Source organism: Panthera pardus, unplaced genomic scaffold, assembly GCF_024362965.1.
Source record: "Panthera pardus isolate Hobbes unplaced genomic scaffold, ASM2436296v1 HiC_scaffold_2, whole genome shotgun sequence".
In the NCBI taxonomy this organism is placed as follows: Eukaryota; Metazoa; Chordata; class Mammalia; order Carnivora; family Felidae; genus Panthera; species Panthera pardus.
Genome location: NW_026526765.1, coordinates 5,065,078 through 5,084,053, shown reverse-complemented (window position 1 = coordinate 5,084,053; position 18,976 = coordinate 5,065,078). Strand labels below are relative to the sequence as shown.

At 57.9% G+C, this 18,976-nt stretch overlaps 1 protein-coding gene and 1 pseudogene across 2 annotated transcripts in view; both read right to left on the bottom strand.

Annotated features, from left to right (window-relative positions):
* Positions 1–4,504: 4,504 nt before the first annotated feature.
* Positions 4,505–4,689, bottom strand: LOC128778508 (U4 spliceosomal RNA; annotated as a pseudogene).
* Positions 4,690–8,289: 3,600 nt separating this feature from the next.
* The window catches only part of TENT4A (terminal nucleotidyltransferase 4A), a 46,702-nt gene continuing 36,015 nt past the window's right edge, over positions 8,290–18,976 (bottom strand). The window contains exons 8-13 of one of the 2 annotated variants that reach the window (XM_053906868.1): positions 17,316–17,442; positions 16,222–16,322; positions 15,429–15,601; positions 14,844–15,002; positions 12,408–12,572; positions 8,290–10,571 (exon numbers count right to left, since the gene is read on the bottom strand). In XM_053906868.1, the coding sequence (XP_053762843.1) occupies positions 10,377–10,571; positions 12,408–12,572; positions 14,844–15,002; positions 15,429–15,601; positions 16,222–16,322; positions 17,316–17,442 (920 nt within the window). In that variant the 3' untranslated portion in view covers positions 8,290–10,376. The remainder of the gene's footprint in view (positions 10,572–12,407; positions 12,573–14,843; positions 15,003–15,428; positions 15,602–16,221; positions 16,323–17,315; positions 17,443–18,976) is intronic. The other variant, XM_053906869.1, reaches the window with a different exon arrangement.

Below are 18,976 nucleotides of genomic sequence, written 5' to 3'. Positions count from 1 at the left end.
CACTGACCAAAGTGAGGCGGGCCAAAGTCACGTGGGGCTCAGCCTCCAGCAGCCGTCCCCGGTGCAAGCAATCCCGGACCCTGACCCTGACCCTGACCCTGCCATGCCGAGCCCCCTGCCCACGCACGTGGGCACCAACCAAGAGTAACAGAAGGAAAAGCAAGATGGCACCCCCCCACAGCGGAGTCCTGCCCTTGGAGGGGACGTGCGCCGTGGTCTGTTTCTTGGGGAGCGCGTGTTAGGAGTGGTGACCAGTAGCAAGCGCCCTGTCACCACGCAAAAGCATTTCCGAGACCTCGGCTTGAACAGCTACTCTGGACACGTGGGTGATTCCCGCGTTCCCTGTCCAGGCTGCGGGGGGCAGCAGGACCGCCTCCTGAGACGGTGTGAGTGGCGGCCAGAGGCTCACTCCCCTCCGAGCCCCTCTGGTGTCTGTCCCCGTGCGCGTGCTGAGAGGGGTCGCAGATGTCACCACGTGGGACATCTGAGTGTGTGAGGACGACCCCCCCCCCCCCCCCCCGAGGCCTGGAAGTGAGGCAGGAGCTGGGCCGTGTCCCTTCTGTCATCTCAGAGCCGCCTGAAGCCCGGCCCTCCCAAAGGAGGACGCGTGCTGGGTTGACCTCCTTGTGACGGCAGGCCAGGCCAGTTAGGTGCTCGGAGCTGTGAGTGATTTTTGTCCCCAGGGCTCTGGCCTCACTGCCCGGCACAACACGGTGCAACGTTCACCTAATTTAAGGAAGCGCACGGCAGCACTTTCTCTCACTCCTCGGGGAGGCCCCTGCGTCTCCCTGTGAACCAAGAGCGCGAGCAAAAGGACTTAAGGGCACAAGTGCCGGGCCCAGGGCCCTTCCTCCCGCCTCGGGAAGCCCGAGGGGTGACGTGTCAGCCCGCAGCTGCCGTAAAAGATGGTCACAGACGTGGTGGCTCAAAACGACACCGATCTTCCCCCACACGGTTTTGCAGGCCGGAAGTCCAAACTCAGTTCGCAGGTTAGCGCTGAGGCAGGGCCGGCTCCTTCTGAGGGGTCGGAGGTCACACCTGCCCCTCGACCCTTCCAGCTGCCCGTGGCTGCTGTCATTCCTTGGCCTGTGGCCACGTCACTCCGATCTCCGCTTCTATCACTGCGTTGGCTTCTCTTTCTCTGTCGTCAGAGCTCCCCCTACCTCCCCCCACCCCGTAGGGTACTTGTAATTATAGTCAGGGCTCACCCACATCATCCCAGGCAGTCTCCCCATTTTATTTTTTTCTTTTTTTTAATTTTTTTTTCAACGTTTTTTATTTATTTTTGGGACAGAGAGAGACAGAGCATGAACGGGGGAGGGGCAGAGAGAGAGGGAGACACAGAATCGGAAACAGGCTCCAGGCTCCGAGCCATCAGCCCAGAGCCTGACGCGGGGCTCGAACTCACGGACCGCGAGATCGTGACCTGGCTGAAGTCGGACACTTAACCGACTGCGCCACCCAGGCGCCCCAATCTCCCCATTTTAAGCTCCTTAATTGACAACATCTGCAAAATCTCCCTTGCTGCACACAGCAACGTCACAGGCTCGGGGGATGAGGACACGGGCAGCTGCTGCGGGCCTGAACCCGCCCCCCCAAATCCCCCCCAAAATCTCCCACTGAAGCTCTAACCAGTACCTTGGACCATGACCTTATTTGGAAATAGAGCTGTTGTGGATGTAACTAGCTGATAGGACGTCACCCTGGAGCAGGGGAGGCCCCTCATCTGACAGGTGTCCTTATAAAAAGGGGAAATGTGGACACAGACTCGCACACACAGGGAGAAGGCCATGGGCAGGTGCGGGCAGACAGGGTGATGTGCCCACAAGCCAAGGGGTGCCAGAGATGGCCAGGAAACCCTCAGAGACTAGGGGAGTAGCCTGGAATGCGTTCTCCCCCGGCGCCTTAGAAGGAAATAGCCCACTGACCCCTTGACCGTGGACTTCAGGCCTCCAGAACCGTGAGACAATGAAGGTCTGTCGTCTAGGCCGCCCGGTCTGTGATATTTTGTTACAGTGGCCCCAGGAAACTGACCTAACATCTTGGGGGCAGGACTCAGGCCAGCAGCCGAGCGGGTGACCTATGTGGTGACTTGAGGTGGGGCCCAGGGGAAGTGGGGTCAGGTGAGGTGGGGGAAGTGAGATGGGGCCCAGGTGGGGAGGGGGGAGGTGAGACGGGGGGAGAGGTGAGGCGGGGGGATGTGAGGCAGGGGGAGGTGAGGGGGGCACGAGGCCACCTTGCTCTCCAGTTTTTTCTCCACAAGATGAGGAGCAAGAGCCGTGCACCCCAACCTCTGAGTCCACAAACTGCACCCCACCCACCTGGTCACCTGCTGTCAGCACCGCAAATGAGAGACCCCCCCCCCCCCAGGAAGTTCCTGTGCGCGTGCCCGTCACTACAAAGGAAGCCCGTGGATGGCTCTTGAGGACAGTGGGACCCCGCACATCCCCTCCGTCACCCCCCGTCCCTGGAGCCTGGCCCTGCCCCCCAGCAGCAGCGGGACCAGGAACGCGACGCAGGAACGTGTTCCGTGCTGAATCCCCTCTGTTGCCCTCATCCTCAAGCCCCGTCTGCGAATAGCAGCCCCCGGAGTATTGTTGGGGTCCTCAAATCCCCCTCGGTTTCCGTGGTTTGCTAGAAAGACTCAGAGCACTCGGAAATGATGAGATACTGGGGTTTATGACGGCGGCAGGATACGGGCCGTAACCAGCAAAGCCTCGAGGGGCGAGCCCAGGACAGACGGTGCACAAGCTTCCAAGGGCCCGTTCCGGGGAGCTGTGCGGACGGCCCTGAATTCTCACAGCAGGGACGCGTGGCCACACACGTGGAGCACTGCCAGCCGGGGAAGCTCACCCAGAGCCTTGGGTCCAGGGATTTTGTGCGTGGCCGACCTCAATTCTCAGGCTTCAGCCCCTCTGCAGGTCAAACCGAGGCAGTGGGCCCCGCGGCCCCCGTGAATCACGTTGCCAGCCTGACAGCTGTCAGGGCCCAGAGCCCCGGATAAACAGAGACGCTCTTGTCGGGCAGGACATCACAGGGGCTTAGAGGTGACCTCTGGGAACGGTTAGGGACCGCGCGTGTCTCTGCAGTGTGCAGGGTGTGAACAAGTCAGGCCTGCTGAGTTAACACGCTGCTCCAAGCCAAGTCCCTGCTGGTCACGCTGGGAGGCCCTGCCAGGCAGATTCCTTCTGGATTCCTTCTGGATTCTCTGAATCCAGCCGCCCGGACAAGACCCCATGCCTGGATCTCGCCGGATGTAACCGTCTGTGGACGTGAGTCAACGACTGCACTGCTAACCTGAGGGAATCTCACCGGATCCCTTCCTCCAGTTGGAAGAGAAGCCCTTCCCCGCCAAGGTCTCCACATCCGAGTCCACAGGCCCCATTTTTAGGGCCTTGAAGAGCAGTAGCACAAGGAGCAAAAAGGGAATTGGCTTCATAACTCTTGTGATTTCTCCAGTATTTATAACAAATCAGTTATAGATTTTTATAATAAATATAAGGGCGGCATAATGAATCTGTGAAGCTGTGGCCATAAAACCCACTGCCCTCCAGCGTGGAGTTTACCGGTTCGAGCGGTAGAGTGGATTTGGAGTCCACAGAAGATATTCCTCACTCTTAGGATTTTGCAGATCTTTTTTCTTTTTCAGTTCTGGAAAAAAAGCGGCAGCCTGATTTCCCCGTACTTGTCTTTCACCACAGCACATGGTTTCCTTTCCAATATTAACTTATTTCACAGCCCACGTGGGGGGGGGGGGGGGGGGGACCCACCCACCCTCAGGGGACCCTCTGGCCAGGGGTGAGTGAGCCCTGTGGCCAGGGAGGGAGGGAGGGGTGTGGAGGTTTGCAGGGCTGAGGGAGCCTGCCAGTGAGGCAAGGGCGCCCTCTCTCTTCCCTGCAGGGAGACAGCAGCCAGAACTTCTGGAAGGTCGGGGCAGCGGGGAGGGGGCAGGAGGGGGGGTAGACCGCGATGCCTACCTGACACCCCCTCGCCCCCCTAGCAGGCAGCAGCGGGCAGTGGGGGACACCTGTCGGCAGACACAGCCCATCCAGGAACCCGATACAGCCAAAACAAAGCGTCGGCCGTTACGTGGCTCCCTCCTGGCTTCAGCTTTCCTTCTTCCAGGGCAGACGGCAGCAGGCACACTATCGAAACTCCGAACTCCACCCTCCGGTCATAGCTAAAAGGAGGACTTGGTATTTTAAAAATCCTGGTTCAGGGGCCCCTGAGTGGCTCAGTCGGTTGGGCGTCCGACTTCGGCTCAGGTCACGATCTCAGGGTCTGTGAGTTCGAGCCCCTTGTGCTGACAGCTCAGAGCCTGGAGCCTGCTTCGGATTCTGGGTCTCCCTCTCTCTCTGCCCCTCCCCTGCTCAGGCTCTATCTCTGTCTCTCTCAAAAATAAACATTAAAAAAAATTAGAATAAAAATTCTGGTTCATATCTGGATTCCAATTTTCCTTAAAAGAAAAAAAAAAGCACCTTGAGTCTTAAATCTACTTGCTGCTGCTTTTGGTAACATGAAAAAAATTTTCGCTCACTAAAGCTTTGCTGTCTATTTGTTCCAGACTTTCTTTGGTATGTAATAACGGAAGCAAGGGAAGCGTGACCACGTCCCCATAATAGTTTTCAATTAGCAACAATCGCGCCTCGGATAACCTCATTGGCTACGATACTGCCACTGCGCAAAGCTACGTCCCCATAATAAACCAGTGAGCATCTCAGGCAATTTCTGGGTGGCGCCCAGCAGGGTGCTGATCCTGGGAGCAACATGCTCACAGGTGCGTGCACAACCCCCCCCCCCACCTCCAGAAGGCTCGTGATCTATTAGGAAGATGAAATTGAAAAGGAAATGCCACTTTCTTGCCACGATATAGCAGATGTCAAAAGGAAGAGAAGATCAACTGGCCAGTGATGATTCCAGGACTGAACACCAGAAGAGACAAAAACAATCCTTCTGGACCCCTTCAGGTGGCTCTGGGGGGAGAAGGGACCCACGCGACGTGGGCGAAGGGGCCCGTCCCAGAAAGGGTGGACAGAGATCATGGAGGACGAGGTTGCCCCCGAGGACAGCCGACGTTCGCTCGGCACTCCAAGAGACATGGGACACACAGGTGGAGACCGAGGGTGTCAGGGCCTCCCGAACTCAGGCAGGACCCCCCTCCCGGCACCAGACCTATCCCTGGGGTCTTCTGAAACTTTGCAACGAGCTGAAAATCCAGGACACGAAGAGCGAGGGAGGCCAGCCCCGAACACCCCAACTGCTTTGATCTGCACTCCAGACAGAGTTCAGCAGCATTCATTATACCTTGATCTCTGTGGACCCCGCCCATCTGAGTTTCTCGAAAAGCGGCACATAGGGTGCTTAACCTCTCTGTGCCACGGTTTGTTCCTCTGGAGGTGGGAAGGACCCCTGCGCCCTGGCGGCAGTGGTGGTGACGGCGTGCCAGGCCCCTGAAGTCATTAGCTCACGTCCACGAATGGTCCAGGCCATGCCGACCCACCAAGTGCTCACGACGTCAGCCTCCTCTCAGCGTCAGGCCCACCCGCGTGGCCTTGGCCGGAGGCCCCGGTGTCCCACACCTGCCTGTACCGGGAGAAGGGCCGAGGGAGGGGAGGAGGCGCCAGGGACAGAGGAAGACGGCAGAAGCTGCCAGAAGCCGGGCGAGTCAAGATGGAGCTACAACTACCAGCTGGGTTTGGAGCGTGCTTTTCCAGAGCCCGCCTTGGCGAGGACCCGCACGGTAAGCGTAAACGCCGACCGCGAAGGCCAAGGCGACGGCAAACCTCCACGTTTCACGAGCCAGGAGGCTTTAGCCTCACCATCGAAACACATCAAGCCGGGCGGCTCTCATCACTGGTTGCTGCGTGATGAGAATTTCCACCGTCCGGGCCAGCTGTCCACAGGGAGCCACAGATCAGGCCACAGTCTGGAAGCTCACGGGACTCAATGATGGAAGTGGAGGTTTTGCTGCCCAAACCGGGCAGCGGCTCTAAGCTCACCAGAGGGCCAGAAGGGTGGCCGCGCTGCTTGTGAAGAGCCCCCCCGCCCCCCGCCCGCCGCCGTCAGGATGTGCCATCACTTCGGTCCCACCTCAGGTCTGCCTTGTGGCCCCGAGACCCCGCTCCCAGGGCCGGGGTTCAGTGTCCTCACCTAGGGCAGAGCTGCCCCGGCTGGGCTCCAGAGCCCTTCCGATTTCACAACCCTCTCGTGATTCCCCTGGAGCCGAGCACACAGCTGCCGGGTAGGCTTGGATTTGGCCACAGCCGTCCACACCTATCACCGTGGAGACACTCGGGACTTCGGGAGATTCAGGCAGGAAGAACTAAAATCTGCGAGCCACCCGCTTCTTACCAAAACTTTAAATGACCCACAAGAGAACCTTCGTGTGACGTGTTAACGCTTGTCAGTGCCTCAAATGTCCGGGTTCAGGGGTCACGGACAGAGAGCGCAGCATCTGCAAGAACCCAAGTTGTGTTTATTGATCTTGCCCGCAATTCACTCCAGGGCCTCGTAAGTCATGGGCTGGCCCTTGCCGGGGGCCCACTGAAGCCGGGAGACTAAAGGTGCGTGGAACCGCCAGCTTTGTCCACGGTGCCTCGTGACAAATGACTTCTGAACTGCCCCACCCCACGGAGCTGTGGAAGCACAGCGAGGAAACCGAGTTTCAAGCCATTCTTGACAAGAATTAGCCCCAACTGTGGGGTGTTTGGGCTGTTGTGTGTTTCATCCTTTCTCGGGCAGCCTCCTCTGGTCATGTAAGTTACCCCGCCACGGGCCTGGACTCTGCCACTTAGCAAATATCGACAGCACACCCTTGTCCTCTCCCAAGTTTCAGGAAGATCATCACAGGGCGAGGGCAACAAAACCGTGCACACGTGGGCTGGTCTGTCTGCATCACGGAGGTCCCACCTCCCGCGCTGCACACGAGAACGCCAGGAACCTGGGAGAGAGACAGCGAGGACACGAGGCCCCACAGCAACTCCAAGAGGCGGTCACGGAGCAGTGGCCACAAGGGAGCTAATTTGGAGTCGTGGGATGTCCCGCGGACGGAGTCACTGTCGTGACCTGCAGGTGGCCGACCTGAAGCCGAGTCACAGGACAGTGGGTGCAGGTATCCCCAACTGGGGTGGGGTGGGGGTGCTTACGTTTCAGGTAACTGCAGTCTCCCCCTCCCCCTCCCCGAGGCCCCGGGCTCACAGGCGTGACCTACCAACTGAGCGGGCTTCTCCCGGAGGCCGGGGGCTCCCGCAGATCGTGCCTTTCAGAGAACCGTGGGCAGAAACCCACAGGGGGTGTGGGGCCGCTGCCCTCCCACCCTGCCCAGTCCATCAGGTGGCCTTGCCGGTCCCATCCCACCTGCCCGTAGCTGCCCGCGGCCACCCCTGCTCACCTGGGCCACCCCGACGTCCTCCTCCTGCCCGCTCTCCGATGAGCGGCCACAGTGACTTAGAAGCCCTCCCACTTCCCGACCGTCCCGGCTCACCTCCCTCTAGCCTCCGCTTCTGCACCTGCTCTGGGCCACCGGCCTCTTACAGCGCCACCGGCGCGCCAGCTCCTTAACCCTAACCCTAACCCAGCTCCAGCCCTCTCCTGGTCGGTCCTATTCGCAGACACACCTGTCACTCTGCCTCCAGCCACAACAGTGACATCTGGCACATCAGTTGCTTTCTGGGGCTTTATGCAGCCTTGCTGGAACTCAGGTGCACCTGCTTGGAGCACCCTCGAAATCTCTGTGGAAGGGAGGAGCGGATGAGCGAGGGTTGTACCAGGCTGTGGCTGAGGATTCTGGCACGCGCACTCCACGCAGGGGGGTGGCGGGGGGGGGGGGGGGGGGCTGCAGCTGACACTCGCTGCTCTGTAACAATTTTTAGATACTTCCTCGTAAGTTCTAAATGTGTCACATTTTAAGTTACATTCTGTTTGGCTGTCTCAAATGTGTTATTTTTGAGTGATATAATTTGACCTACGAGAGACGGAGACGGACGCGTTTCACTGGAAAGTCTTATTAGCACCCAGTGGTATCACACATCCCCTTGTCAGAAACGGCACGTCAATAGCGTCGTTTGAGTGGCGTTCCTGAACCCGCCGGGCTGGCGTGGAATGCGAGCGCAGACTGCCTTTCGGCCCCATTTCTTCTGCGCACAGCCTGGCACGTCAGCTGGATTCCGATTTCCTGAACCAGTGATAAAATAATTTTTCGCTGCTCTATTTAGAAACTTCAGGGATATGAACTTAGAGAAGCTCCCCCTCCTCTTGAAAGGAGAGCAAACGTTCAAACACAGACACCACCTGGTTTCCAAAGTTTATTAAAAATCAAAGAATAGAAAAACTTTACATAAAAATATGTCAATTTTAGCTTCCACATTGTTGTCCACACACAAAAAAAAATCGAAACATGATATCGTTTTGTTCAACCTGTAGCGCGTGACCACAGTGGTAGCCAGGCCAATTCATTCGGTTCACCATGACGGGGACGGGGTGTGGCGCCTGTGTCTACGAATCGAGCTTTAAAATGCACACCCCCCGGGGCCCTCGCCCCGCGGTGGCTCCTTGATGTAGGGTTACAGTCAATATTGCTAATGTGCGGAGATTAGTACAGGCCTACGTATCAGTTTTTATAAATATTTCTTTATCAATAGATTCACAATTTAAATATCTTTAAATATTTTTGATAACTTTCAATCAACAACAACTGCGGACATGTGCTACTCTGTTCTGGAACGCCGCCCCCCCCCCCCCCACCCCGACAGCCCACAGCCCCAGCTCTCGACGGCGCTGTGAGCCAGTCCTGGGTCCGAGGCCGGCCGCAACAATGCGGAGCCGCCCTCCCTGGGGCCCCACCACCAGGCCGCACTCCAGAGCGCCCACTCGGCACATCGATCAGGTGTCATGGCAGTAAGTCTCGCGACTCGACCTTCTCCACTAGTGGACTTCAAAGACCAGCCTACCTGTAGTGTTCAGCAGGGCCGGAACCCCCATTTTAGAACTGGGGGCTCAGACGGCCTCTGAGATGCAGCCAACAACACCCAGGACAACTGTGGTGCTCCGAAAACTCAGGGTTAGGCAGGATGGACATATTCTTGTTGAGAACAAGGCCAAGGACAGTGGCCGTCGCGGCAGACTGCGCCCGCGTACTACGCCTGTAGGCTTCTCCAGTCGGGCGCCAGCCGCCCCCGGCCCCACCCCTGGGCTGTGCTGTCCTGCAATACGTTAAAAATACTCCCCACGGTGCACTGAGCAGCTGAAGGACTCCTCATAGGTTTGCTCTTAACAGAACGAAGGCATACTGCTATACAGATTCCTCAATGGAATCAACATAATTCCTTTCTCCACATTCCTAAAACTGGGTACCATTGTCCGTACTGATATTCACCAGACCCGTCCTTACAGGCCACGTTACTAAAACTGACGGAAGCATCTCAAAGTTCACATTTGTTTTTTTAGGATTTTATAATGTGACAACCCTTTCTCCCCTTAGAAAGTTCTGGCACTTTAAATGCTGGATTTGTTGTCTACTTTAAAAGAACCAAAAACCAAAACGTTAAGCTCTGTGGTCAGAGCGAGACAACAGACGGGCCGGAGGGCAGGGCCGGCGGGCAGCTGGTCAGAGGGCTTGGGGGCCGAGCCGCTTCCGAGAACCGCCGGGGCCACTCGGCTCCCCCGCCGGGCGCCGAGAGGCCTCGCCCGCGTCTGACCAAAAGGAAAACACGAAAACAAACCCCGAGCCCCTCACTCGCGGTGTTGGTAACGGTGCTCATCAGACAACCAGCCGACACGATGAACCCAACTTAGAAAATGCGACTCGGGAAAGGACCTAAGCTTGTTTAAAAAAAACCTCCTCCCTTAAATATAACTTATGTGAAAATATGAATTAAATAAAAATATCTGAGTTATTGCACAAATCATAACTTTTCAGTATTTACATAGAAAAACAGTTCTGACACGGGACACGAAGCGTGAGGGCAGTGAGACGATGGCGGCCTCCCCGCCCCGCCCGCCGAGGAGGACACGAGACCGGGGTCGACCTCTGTCGCTCCGACAGACGCGCCCCGAAAACAGCCGCACCCGCTGCCGAGGAGCGCCGAGGCCGACGTCGCGTCCTGCAGGCCCCGTCCAGGCCCGCCTGGGCGCCGAGGGAGACGCCTGGGCAGGCGGAGGACAGCGTCCGCGCCGAGTAAGGCTTCACAGATGAGCACAGGGAGCTGTTCTTGAAGATGGACGCGACCACCACACGAGGAACATGCAGAGTGAGCGGCGGCGGGCGCCCCGAGGGGCCCGGCCCGCGTGCTGGATGCTGGTCTCAGTTCCCGGCCGGGCGCGAGGCCGCCCGGCGTGAGTCTGCGGAGAGCGGGGGCCGGGAGGCGCCGTCGGGGCCATTATCTGCTCAGACTGACAGGCAGGCTGTCCCTCGTGTGTGTGTGTTTTTTCCTCCTCCAGCCGGTGCGGTTGTACTGGTGGTGGCCCCGGTTGCCCACGGGGGGCCGCACGCCTCCGCTGCCCACGGAGCCATACGTGCCGCCCTGGCCGTGGCTGTGCGAGCCTTTCATGGACAGTTTCATGCCACTGTGCTGCTGGAGAGACAGAGGGGACAGCAGGGTCACAGGCCGCCCCGGAGCCACCGGGTGCCACGGTCACGGGAGGCCCCCCACCCGGCTGCCACGGAGCGTCCCCGAGCCACGTCCCCCCTCCCCCCCCCCACACCGGAGACCCGGCCCAGCCCATGCACGGGGACAGCGCACACAGGCTGCCCACGGCAGCCACGCAGCAGTCTGGTCCCCGCTGCACACACAGTGTCCCCGTGACATTAAATGTGGAGGAGCTGAGAGAAAGTCGCCTCTCTTCCAGGTCACGTCGGCCACTGCACGTGAGGCGGGAAGTCCCACGCCCACTTGGCGACCCACCCGGGTCAAACCACACACATTCCCGCCCAAAGATGTTAGCGGCACACTTCCAACTGGTCCTATGTGTCCACAGAACTAAGGGCCCCCGGGTGTTTTTCCTCCGCTTTGGCTCTGAAATTCTGGAACACGTGCACGAGCTCCGTGCCCCCCAGCAGGCTGGGGGCTTGAGCCCCCGGGGGGTGTGACGCTGGACACGCTGTGGCCGGCGCTTGGTGCTCCTACACCCGAAGCTCCACGCAAAGCAGAGCGGAGGAAACGTGCCCGCGGTCAGGAGTGTCGCAGCAAACAAGCAGCAGGGAGTGGGAAGCAAAGCCAACGTGCGGCTCACGAAGGTGCCTCCCTTCTCGAAGTCGTCCCTTCACCCTGTTTCTAGCAGGGCAGCATGATGCCCGTGGGGTGCCATGAACACCCCTCGTGACAGGACGGGTAAATCCAGGAAGGAACGTCTATTACTCGGCCCCAAACAGAAAAACCAGTCAGGACTTAATGACCTAGCTCCAAAGAGCCAGACCTTAAGCATCAAAAATTCACTGGCAAAATACGATCAGATAAGCATCAGAGGAACTGACTGGAGTAATCGAGGGGAGTGTCCCCGTATCCTCAGAGACAGGGGACATTCGCTTGGGGACACCGCACCCTCATTCCCACGGGCAGACGCCCGCTCTCGGAAACACTCCGGCGCTTTGAGAGCATACGAAGTTGATAATGACCTGTCTTCCCATCACCCGAGTTTCTCACTGTGCAGCATCTGGAGAAGCCACAGGGGAACGGACAGGAGCGTCGCAGGGACCCCCGTGAAACCAGGTCAGATGCGGGCCCTCCCAGCGCACCCCGGCCCCTCTCCACCCCAGGGCGCACACACAAAGAAGGGGGGTGAGATCACACGGCGACACCTTGCGCTGGGCCACGCCAGCATTTGTTCGGGATTGTACCACTGGCTTCTTGAAATCCAAGGCATTTGGCATATAATTAACAAACGAACATGAAAACAAAACATTCCCCACTTCCAACCTTCTTTCCTTCCAACTTCAGTTTTATGCTAACAGGTTCAATCAAAGAATTATGGGAGATGCTTAAAACTATATTACACTTGAAAATATCTTAATACTTTTCTTTCATTACAAACAAAAGCAAACATGCATTTTGTTATGGATTATCAGAAAACAATTCCATCTTAAAGAACGTCTCTGTGGGGCAGTTAAACATCCAACTTGAGCGCAGGTCACGATCTGGTGGTTCACGAGTTCGAGCCCCACCGCTGGACTCTGTGCTGACAGCTCAGAGCCTGGAGCCTGCCTCGAATTCTGTCTCCCTCTCTCTCTGCCCCTCCCCCCCCCACTCGTTCTCCCTCTGTCTCTCAAAATAACCAAACTTAAAAGAATCATAAAAGTAAATAAATAGTAAAGAGCATCTCTGTGGAGCCCTGTCTCGGGCGGAGAGAGCATGGAGCCCCGGCCTGTCACAGACCCGCGTGGGTGGGCACCACCAGCAAGGGGGGCGGCCTACCTTGTGATACAGGTGAGGACTCGAGAGCGGGTTGGGAGATGCGGACGGAATGGCCGGGGAAGACATGTGGTGAACGGCTTTCAACGCTGGAGCTCCTTCGACGCCAACCTGTCTGCAAGCGACAGGGGCCACCCCGAGGGTCGGTGGAGGTATCGTGAACCTGGTCTAGGAACAGAAGGAGCAGAGACATCAGCGAGGCACCAAGGTCAGAGGTCACGGTCCCAGTTGTCATGCTGAGCCCGAGAAGGGAGGGCGCTACTTTGGAACAGCACTTGGCAAACAGGTTCACGAACGTTCTTTGTGTTTTCCTATAACCTGACAAGACTTTGTTTTGCCGCAAGAATACCTCACATTCTGAAACAGCATTTGCAGTATGAAGTCTGCCCGGGAAGCCAAGTCATAAAAGCTTCGCTGTTCCTGGAAGACCAAACGCCAATGTAACAAACGAGTCATCAGAGTAACAACCACCGCTCGCATCTCTGGAAAGAGCTGAAGCAGAGTCCCCGCCCCAACACAGGCCCAGAGGCCGCGCGCTGGCCTGTGGAGGGGTGCTGGGGAAGGCTGGCCCCTCCCCGTCCTCTCCGGCCCCTGGACTGCTTCTGTTTCTGCACAGGGTGCCCTGGGAACTCTCTCGGACCGTTGAGAAAGGCACTGCCCACATCTTAGAATCCTCCGTGTGCCCCACAGACCCCTGGGGACTGACTGCAGCCCCCACCCTGAACAGCGCCTGGAACAGGTTGCCGGGACAGGTGCTGGGGTGTCCCGGATGGCACTCTGAGGCTGTGACACTCACAGCCGCAGGGCGACAAGGGCGCCGGACACAGGCAGTGGCCCTTCCTTACGCTCTACCGAACGGAGCTCCCACGGGGGCCTGCAGCGCACACGGGCCCTCTCTCTCGTCCGTGGGGGCTCTGCTCCGCCCAGGAGCTGGCATCGCCGGGAAGAGCCCACTGGGTCTGACAGACTCATGCCCCAGCCCCACGTGCCCATTTCGTCTCGAGCGGGGGGACACCTCCATGGAGACGGCACGCACGAGATATTGCAGACAGGAGTGGTTTACTCAGTTACTCTGCTAGAAGTAATGTCTGAAGTTCAGAAAGAAAACGAAGTGGGCCTCAAGCTGTGGCTTAAAATCTGAACGACCGCAGCTTTAGGCTCACTCACTGTCAGCACGAGTGACAGAGCAGACCACGGCACCAGCACCCGGCCTTCGACCTATCCCCCAAACATTCCTGGACTTCCTGCCAGAATCACACGGTCGGCATTGGCTGGACCACCACGCAGCGGCCGCACTGGCCTTTGGGGGACCGGGGGCCTCAGGCAAGGTCAGACCCGATGACTGATCCAGGAAGACCGTGGCCACTACCACACCCAGAGTTCATGGCAGAATATACTTTGTTTTTAATTTTTTTTTAAGTTTATTTACCGAGAGAGAGAGTACGAACAGGGGAGGGCCAGAGAGAGGGAGGGAGAGAGAATCCCAAGCAGGCTCCACGCGGACAGCGTGGAGGCCGACGTGGGGCTCCAACTCACGAACCGTGATATCGTGACCTGAGCCGAAATCAAAAGTCGGACGTTTAACCGACTGAGCCCCCCAGGCGCCCCCAGAATCCATGTTCATAGCACAGGAAACCGCCTCAGCATGACACCCCCACGCAGTTCCCGGGAGTTGTGGCGGGGCCCTACCGCCTGCCACCGTCGCCACCCCGTGTCACAGCACGCTGCCCTCGGCCTGCGGTCTGGGGCGCGTCCTGTGAGGACACCCTCCGGGGCAAAGCTCCAAGCAACAGAGCAATGAGCCCGTACGCTTGCGCCCACGTCCCTCTACGCTCACCTCATAACCCGCACTGTAGAGATGACCTTTCTTGAAAGGCAAATCCACGGTTGGGTTTCTCCACACACGTACTCAATTGTGTGTAATTGGGAAGAGCCACCAAATTTGGTGTTTTTTGAGATTACCTTTCAGACATCTAGTTTTGTCTAAATTAAAAAACAACAACAGAAAACATATTCTAACAGAAAAAGCCCTATAAATACTGCCTAATGAGTGACGTGAAAGAGTCGAAGTTTTTGGAGACTGGGAGAGGACGCGGAGACCACGGCCCCTCCCTGCCCAGGGGCAGCACCAGACCCGCCAACGACAACAGTCGCACGCGGGGCTCAGAGGCGTCTTGAGACAGACGGTCGGCCCGCACCCCGTCAAGAGCCCTGTCAGGGTGGGAGACCAGCTGTCCCCCCAGTGCACGCCTGCCCAGAGTGGGCCTCGGGGACGCGCTCTGCCACAGGACCCAAGTCACACCCCGTCGATCCGCGAAAGACGAGGGGTCCTGCGAGGCCGAAACGTGCCTGCCGCAGAGCTCAGGAGTCGTTTACGCTTCAACAGCATCGGCCGGTCCCAGGGCCCGCCCCCAGGACGGGCGCCGGCCGGCCACGTACCTGAGTGTTAGTTGTCACGACCAGCGTTCTGGAGGTGGCGGGCTGGGGTTTGCCGCTCGTCATCGGCAAGGCGGTGGGCAGGCTGGCCAGCAGGGGAGTGGGCGCCTGCAGGCTGAACTGGTAGACGCTGGGCGTCGCGCAGGGCGGCGTGTCGGAATCCTGCAAGCAGGAACAACGGCGGGGAGCTGAAGACGGGCGCGCTGACGCGAAGGTCGGGAGCCCACGTGCCCACCGGCCCCCCGCCACAGGAGCCCGAGGCTGCCCAACGCGGCCTCCAGTCGTCTCCGGACGGAACAGCATTCGAGCTGCGCAGGAGACCCCTCGCGTCAACGTTTCGTCTCCAGGCGGCCTTTAAAAAACCACTCGAGGGCGTCCGCCCTAGCGACGACGTGTGGACGGCACGCCGGCTCCTGGGGCCCGCGGAGACCGGGGTCCCCGACTGGCGGCAGAGGCCCGCGGCAGAGCGGGGACCCGTCGGTGCGGTCTTGGGGTGCCCGCCACCCACACACGCACGGAGGGGAGAGGACCCCCGGGCTGCTAGACTTCAAAGGCCGGCCAGAGACGTCTCCCGGCCGGCGCACTCACAATGTCGCTTCCCGACAGGGAGGACACGGAGGAGGTGGAGGAGCCGGACGAGAGCAGCTGGGGGCTGGGCAGAGACAGGGTCAGGCGCTGGCCGTAGGCGGACTCCGGGTCCCGGCGCTGCGGCTGGTCCCCGTCACACGCGCTGATTCGCTCCTTTATCTTAATTCTGTCGTCTGCGGGGGAGACAGGCCTGAGTGACCTCCCTGAGAGGACGGGGGGGGGGGGGGGGGGGGGGGGGGCGTGGGCCCACAGGTGCCGCTGGGCCCGGACCCGGTGCGAACGAGACCGAGCAATTCAATTCCTAACTTTATTCAATTTTCTTAGTTTTTAAAGCTGTGTGTTTCAGCACTGGGACGCCTTCAAATGTGCTTAGAACAAGGTGGCTACGGGAACGGTTTCCGGCTGTAAACCTTACGAAATCTGAACACGCAGCCCGTGTCTGGGGAGCGTGCGGTGTGCACGCGGGGTCTCACGGGCCCAGCAGCACGGGAGTAAAACCTCTCAAAAATGTTTTATACACGTCGCGTGTTGAACAGAAGTTGAATACAATACGTGAAAATGAATTTCACCTGTTTCTTTTCGCATTTTTAATGCAGTTACTACAAGAGACGCTACCAGTCCACGTGTGGCACACGTCCTGTGTCCAGGGGCCTACATCTCATGGCTGCAAACTCTTACGCTACAGAAGACGAGGCACTTTCTCAGTCTGACAGTTACCACGGAGGGACCGAGAGGCACTGCCACACGAGGTGCCAAAGTGCACGAGTGACAGACGCGAGCAGGGAAGTCTCACCAGGCTCGGGCGCGGGGGGAGCCTTGCCGCCCCACTTCTCCTTGATCCACCTCCGGTAGTCGATCACCTCCTGAGTGACCTTGATGATTCTTCCCAGAGTGCTGCAGGAGGACACGGCGGGGGGTGGTCAGCGGAGGGCGGCAGCTACTATGAGCCCACAAGCCCTTGCGACCGGCTATTCTCTATTTTTAACAACGTATCCCTTTGCTAAGTGAAAGATAGTAGAAAGAAAGCTAAAATAATTTTACAAAGTACATATGAATTCTGATGCTTGAACCCAGATGTGCTTTGAGATCATAGCATAGAAATGGTGGGCTCGCTTGTACAGATGTCCTGGGGCCTACAGCTACCTACAAAAGACAGTTTCCAGGAGGTGTCTAAGCAGGGGAGTGCCCCCCGCCCCCACCCAGCACTCACAAAGGTCTGACATGGCGTTATCCCCTGCGGAGGCAGCCAGGGCCGAGACTCCCAGCACCCAGCACCGGGCCGAAAGCCCTGCCGGAGAGCACCATGCGCGGAATGAGGCTCGAAACCCTCGACAAGCCAATCACCGGTAGTGCCGGGCTTCAAACTCCCCGTCCGGCACAGTTTCCACGAGCACTGGCCACCACCTCATTGTTCTTCCTTCCCACCGCCCCTTCACTCCATCCGCCCCCCCAGCTATGCTGCAGGCACGTCTCACAACCCGTAAGAGTCCTCTGAAATGGAGAGGCAAGAAAGAGCACGCACAGGGAGGAGGGCTGGGGCCTGTGCGCCCAGAGGCCCAGATGCACTCACTCAGAACTCAGTATTTGCATTTTGAAGACAGCCTCAAGGAAACGCATCACGTTCCCAAGTTTTAAAAAGCCAGAAATCACTTCCCCAAAATCAAACGCCCTGAAGAAACCGCCAAGTCCCCAAACAAGAAAGTTTCGGTGCCGAGCCACCCTGAACTCCCGCCCGGCCTTCCTCATCAGCATCTTCCTGGGCTACAAGGCGGGGGCACATCAAGCAATGACAGGGGCAGGCGGGGCCGGCTCCGCAGAGGCCGAGGCGTGTGGCCGCCACACCGCGGGGGCCACGAGCCCAGGACAGGGACAGGGGACTTGCGTTACCTTTCCGAGTCTCTGTTTGGATAGGACCTCGCGAGGGGCGACACGGCATGACTGAGAACAATGTAGGCATAGTCAAACACCTGCTTCACCTGCATGGCCCCATAGGAACTGCGGCCCACGTCATTTCCTGAAAGAGAGAGGCAGCTGTCAAACCCTGCCCAACATCCGGCCCTTGATCCAGATGTTTCCCGTCTTCTCCCGTGAGTCACTCTGCAGCGGGCCCTCCCCACTTCCGGACGCACCAGGAAGGCCGAGCCAGGCGCCTGCCAACACGCTGCCCGTCACTGGCGCCCATCTCCTGACGTTCGCGGGCTACGATCCGGGTCTACCTCCGTGCGATGTCATTCAGAGACAGAGTGACAGTCCGTGAAAAAGTCAGGCAGCTCCCCAGGTGGCAAAGACACCAGAGAGTCAAGGCAGCGACTGTGACCGACCACGGTGGTGCTGGCCAGGCGTGCACGAGGCGGGCGGCTGGCCCGAGACACAGCACTCCCATCAGCGCCACCAGGACCCGCGGGAGGCCGCCCTTCGGGGCGGAAGGCCGCAGGCCCAGACTCTCCCCCGGTGAGGACCGGCCGGGCGCGGGGCGCATGGAGCCAACAGGGAAGTCACCAAGTGAGCCACAGTCGAGGAACTTTTGTCACAGGACATTTGAATTTTAATCAGCATCCTTCACAATCCAAGTAAGCAGGACTTTTTTAGGAGACATTCTAAGTACTGGGATTTTTCCTTTTCCAGATTTGGTAATACAATCCAGTGATAACGCAGGCTTTCGTCTTTTAAGTACATTTAAGCAGATAGTGAAGACACTGGAAACACCTCCAACTTAACTGATTAGACACAGACAAACAGACGTGAAACGTGTTCCTACACTGCTGGGGAATCACTACAGAAAAAGCACGGCATTAAGTCACGTCATTTATGAACGACAGAACAGTCAGCACGTTTCCTTTCAAGAGGCTGTTAAGAAGTAAATTTCACACTCCAGCAGCCCCGAAACAAAACAAAACAAAAAAACTGTTACACTTGAGGACATTAAAAAATATATAGTAACTGAACAAGAAATGCCAAATACAGATGTGAGAGACAAGCTGGGGAGAAATAAAGGACAGCGTGATGACAAGGAAAGCTTCCCTAACACACGCGCGGGATCTCCCAGAACCACTCAGGTGAAGGGCAGTGTACCTGGAGCTGACATCCCGCCCCCCCACCTTCTCTGTCACCTGTCCGTCACTGATTTTATCACCAACAGTAAGACCTAATAGACGCTCAATAAACATTTGTGGAATTGATAAATAAAAATTGGGTCAACTTCACTAAACCACGAAAGAAATCTAAATTCGGAGCACCTGGGTGGCTCAGTAGGGTGGGTGTCATGAGTGTCGGCTCAGGTCATGATCTCACGGTTCATGAGTCTGAGCCCCACGTCACGTTCTGTGTTGACAGCTTGGAGCCTGCTTCGGATTCTGTGTCTCCTTCTCTCTCTGCCCCTCCCCAACTTGTGCTCTATGTCTCTCAAAAAATAAATAAATGTTAAAAAAAAAAAGAAAGAAAAAGAAATCTAAACTCAATGAAAATTTATACTACGTGGTTCTGTTAGACCAGCAAAGATTAAGAAGACTGTGCCTACGCTAATGGGGACATGAGCGCCATCAAATCCG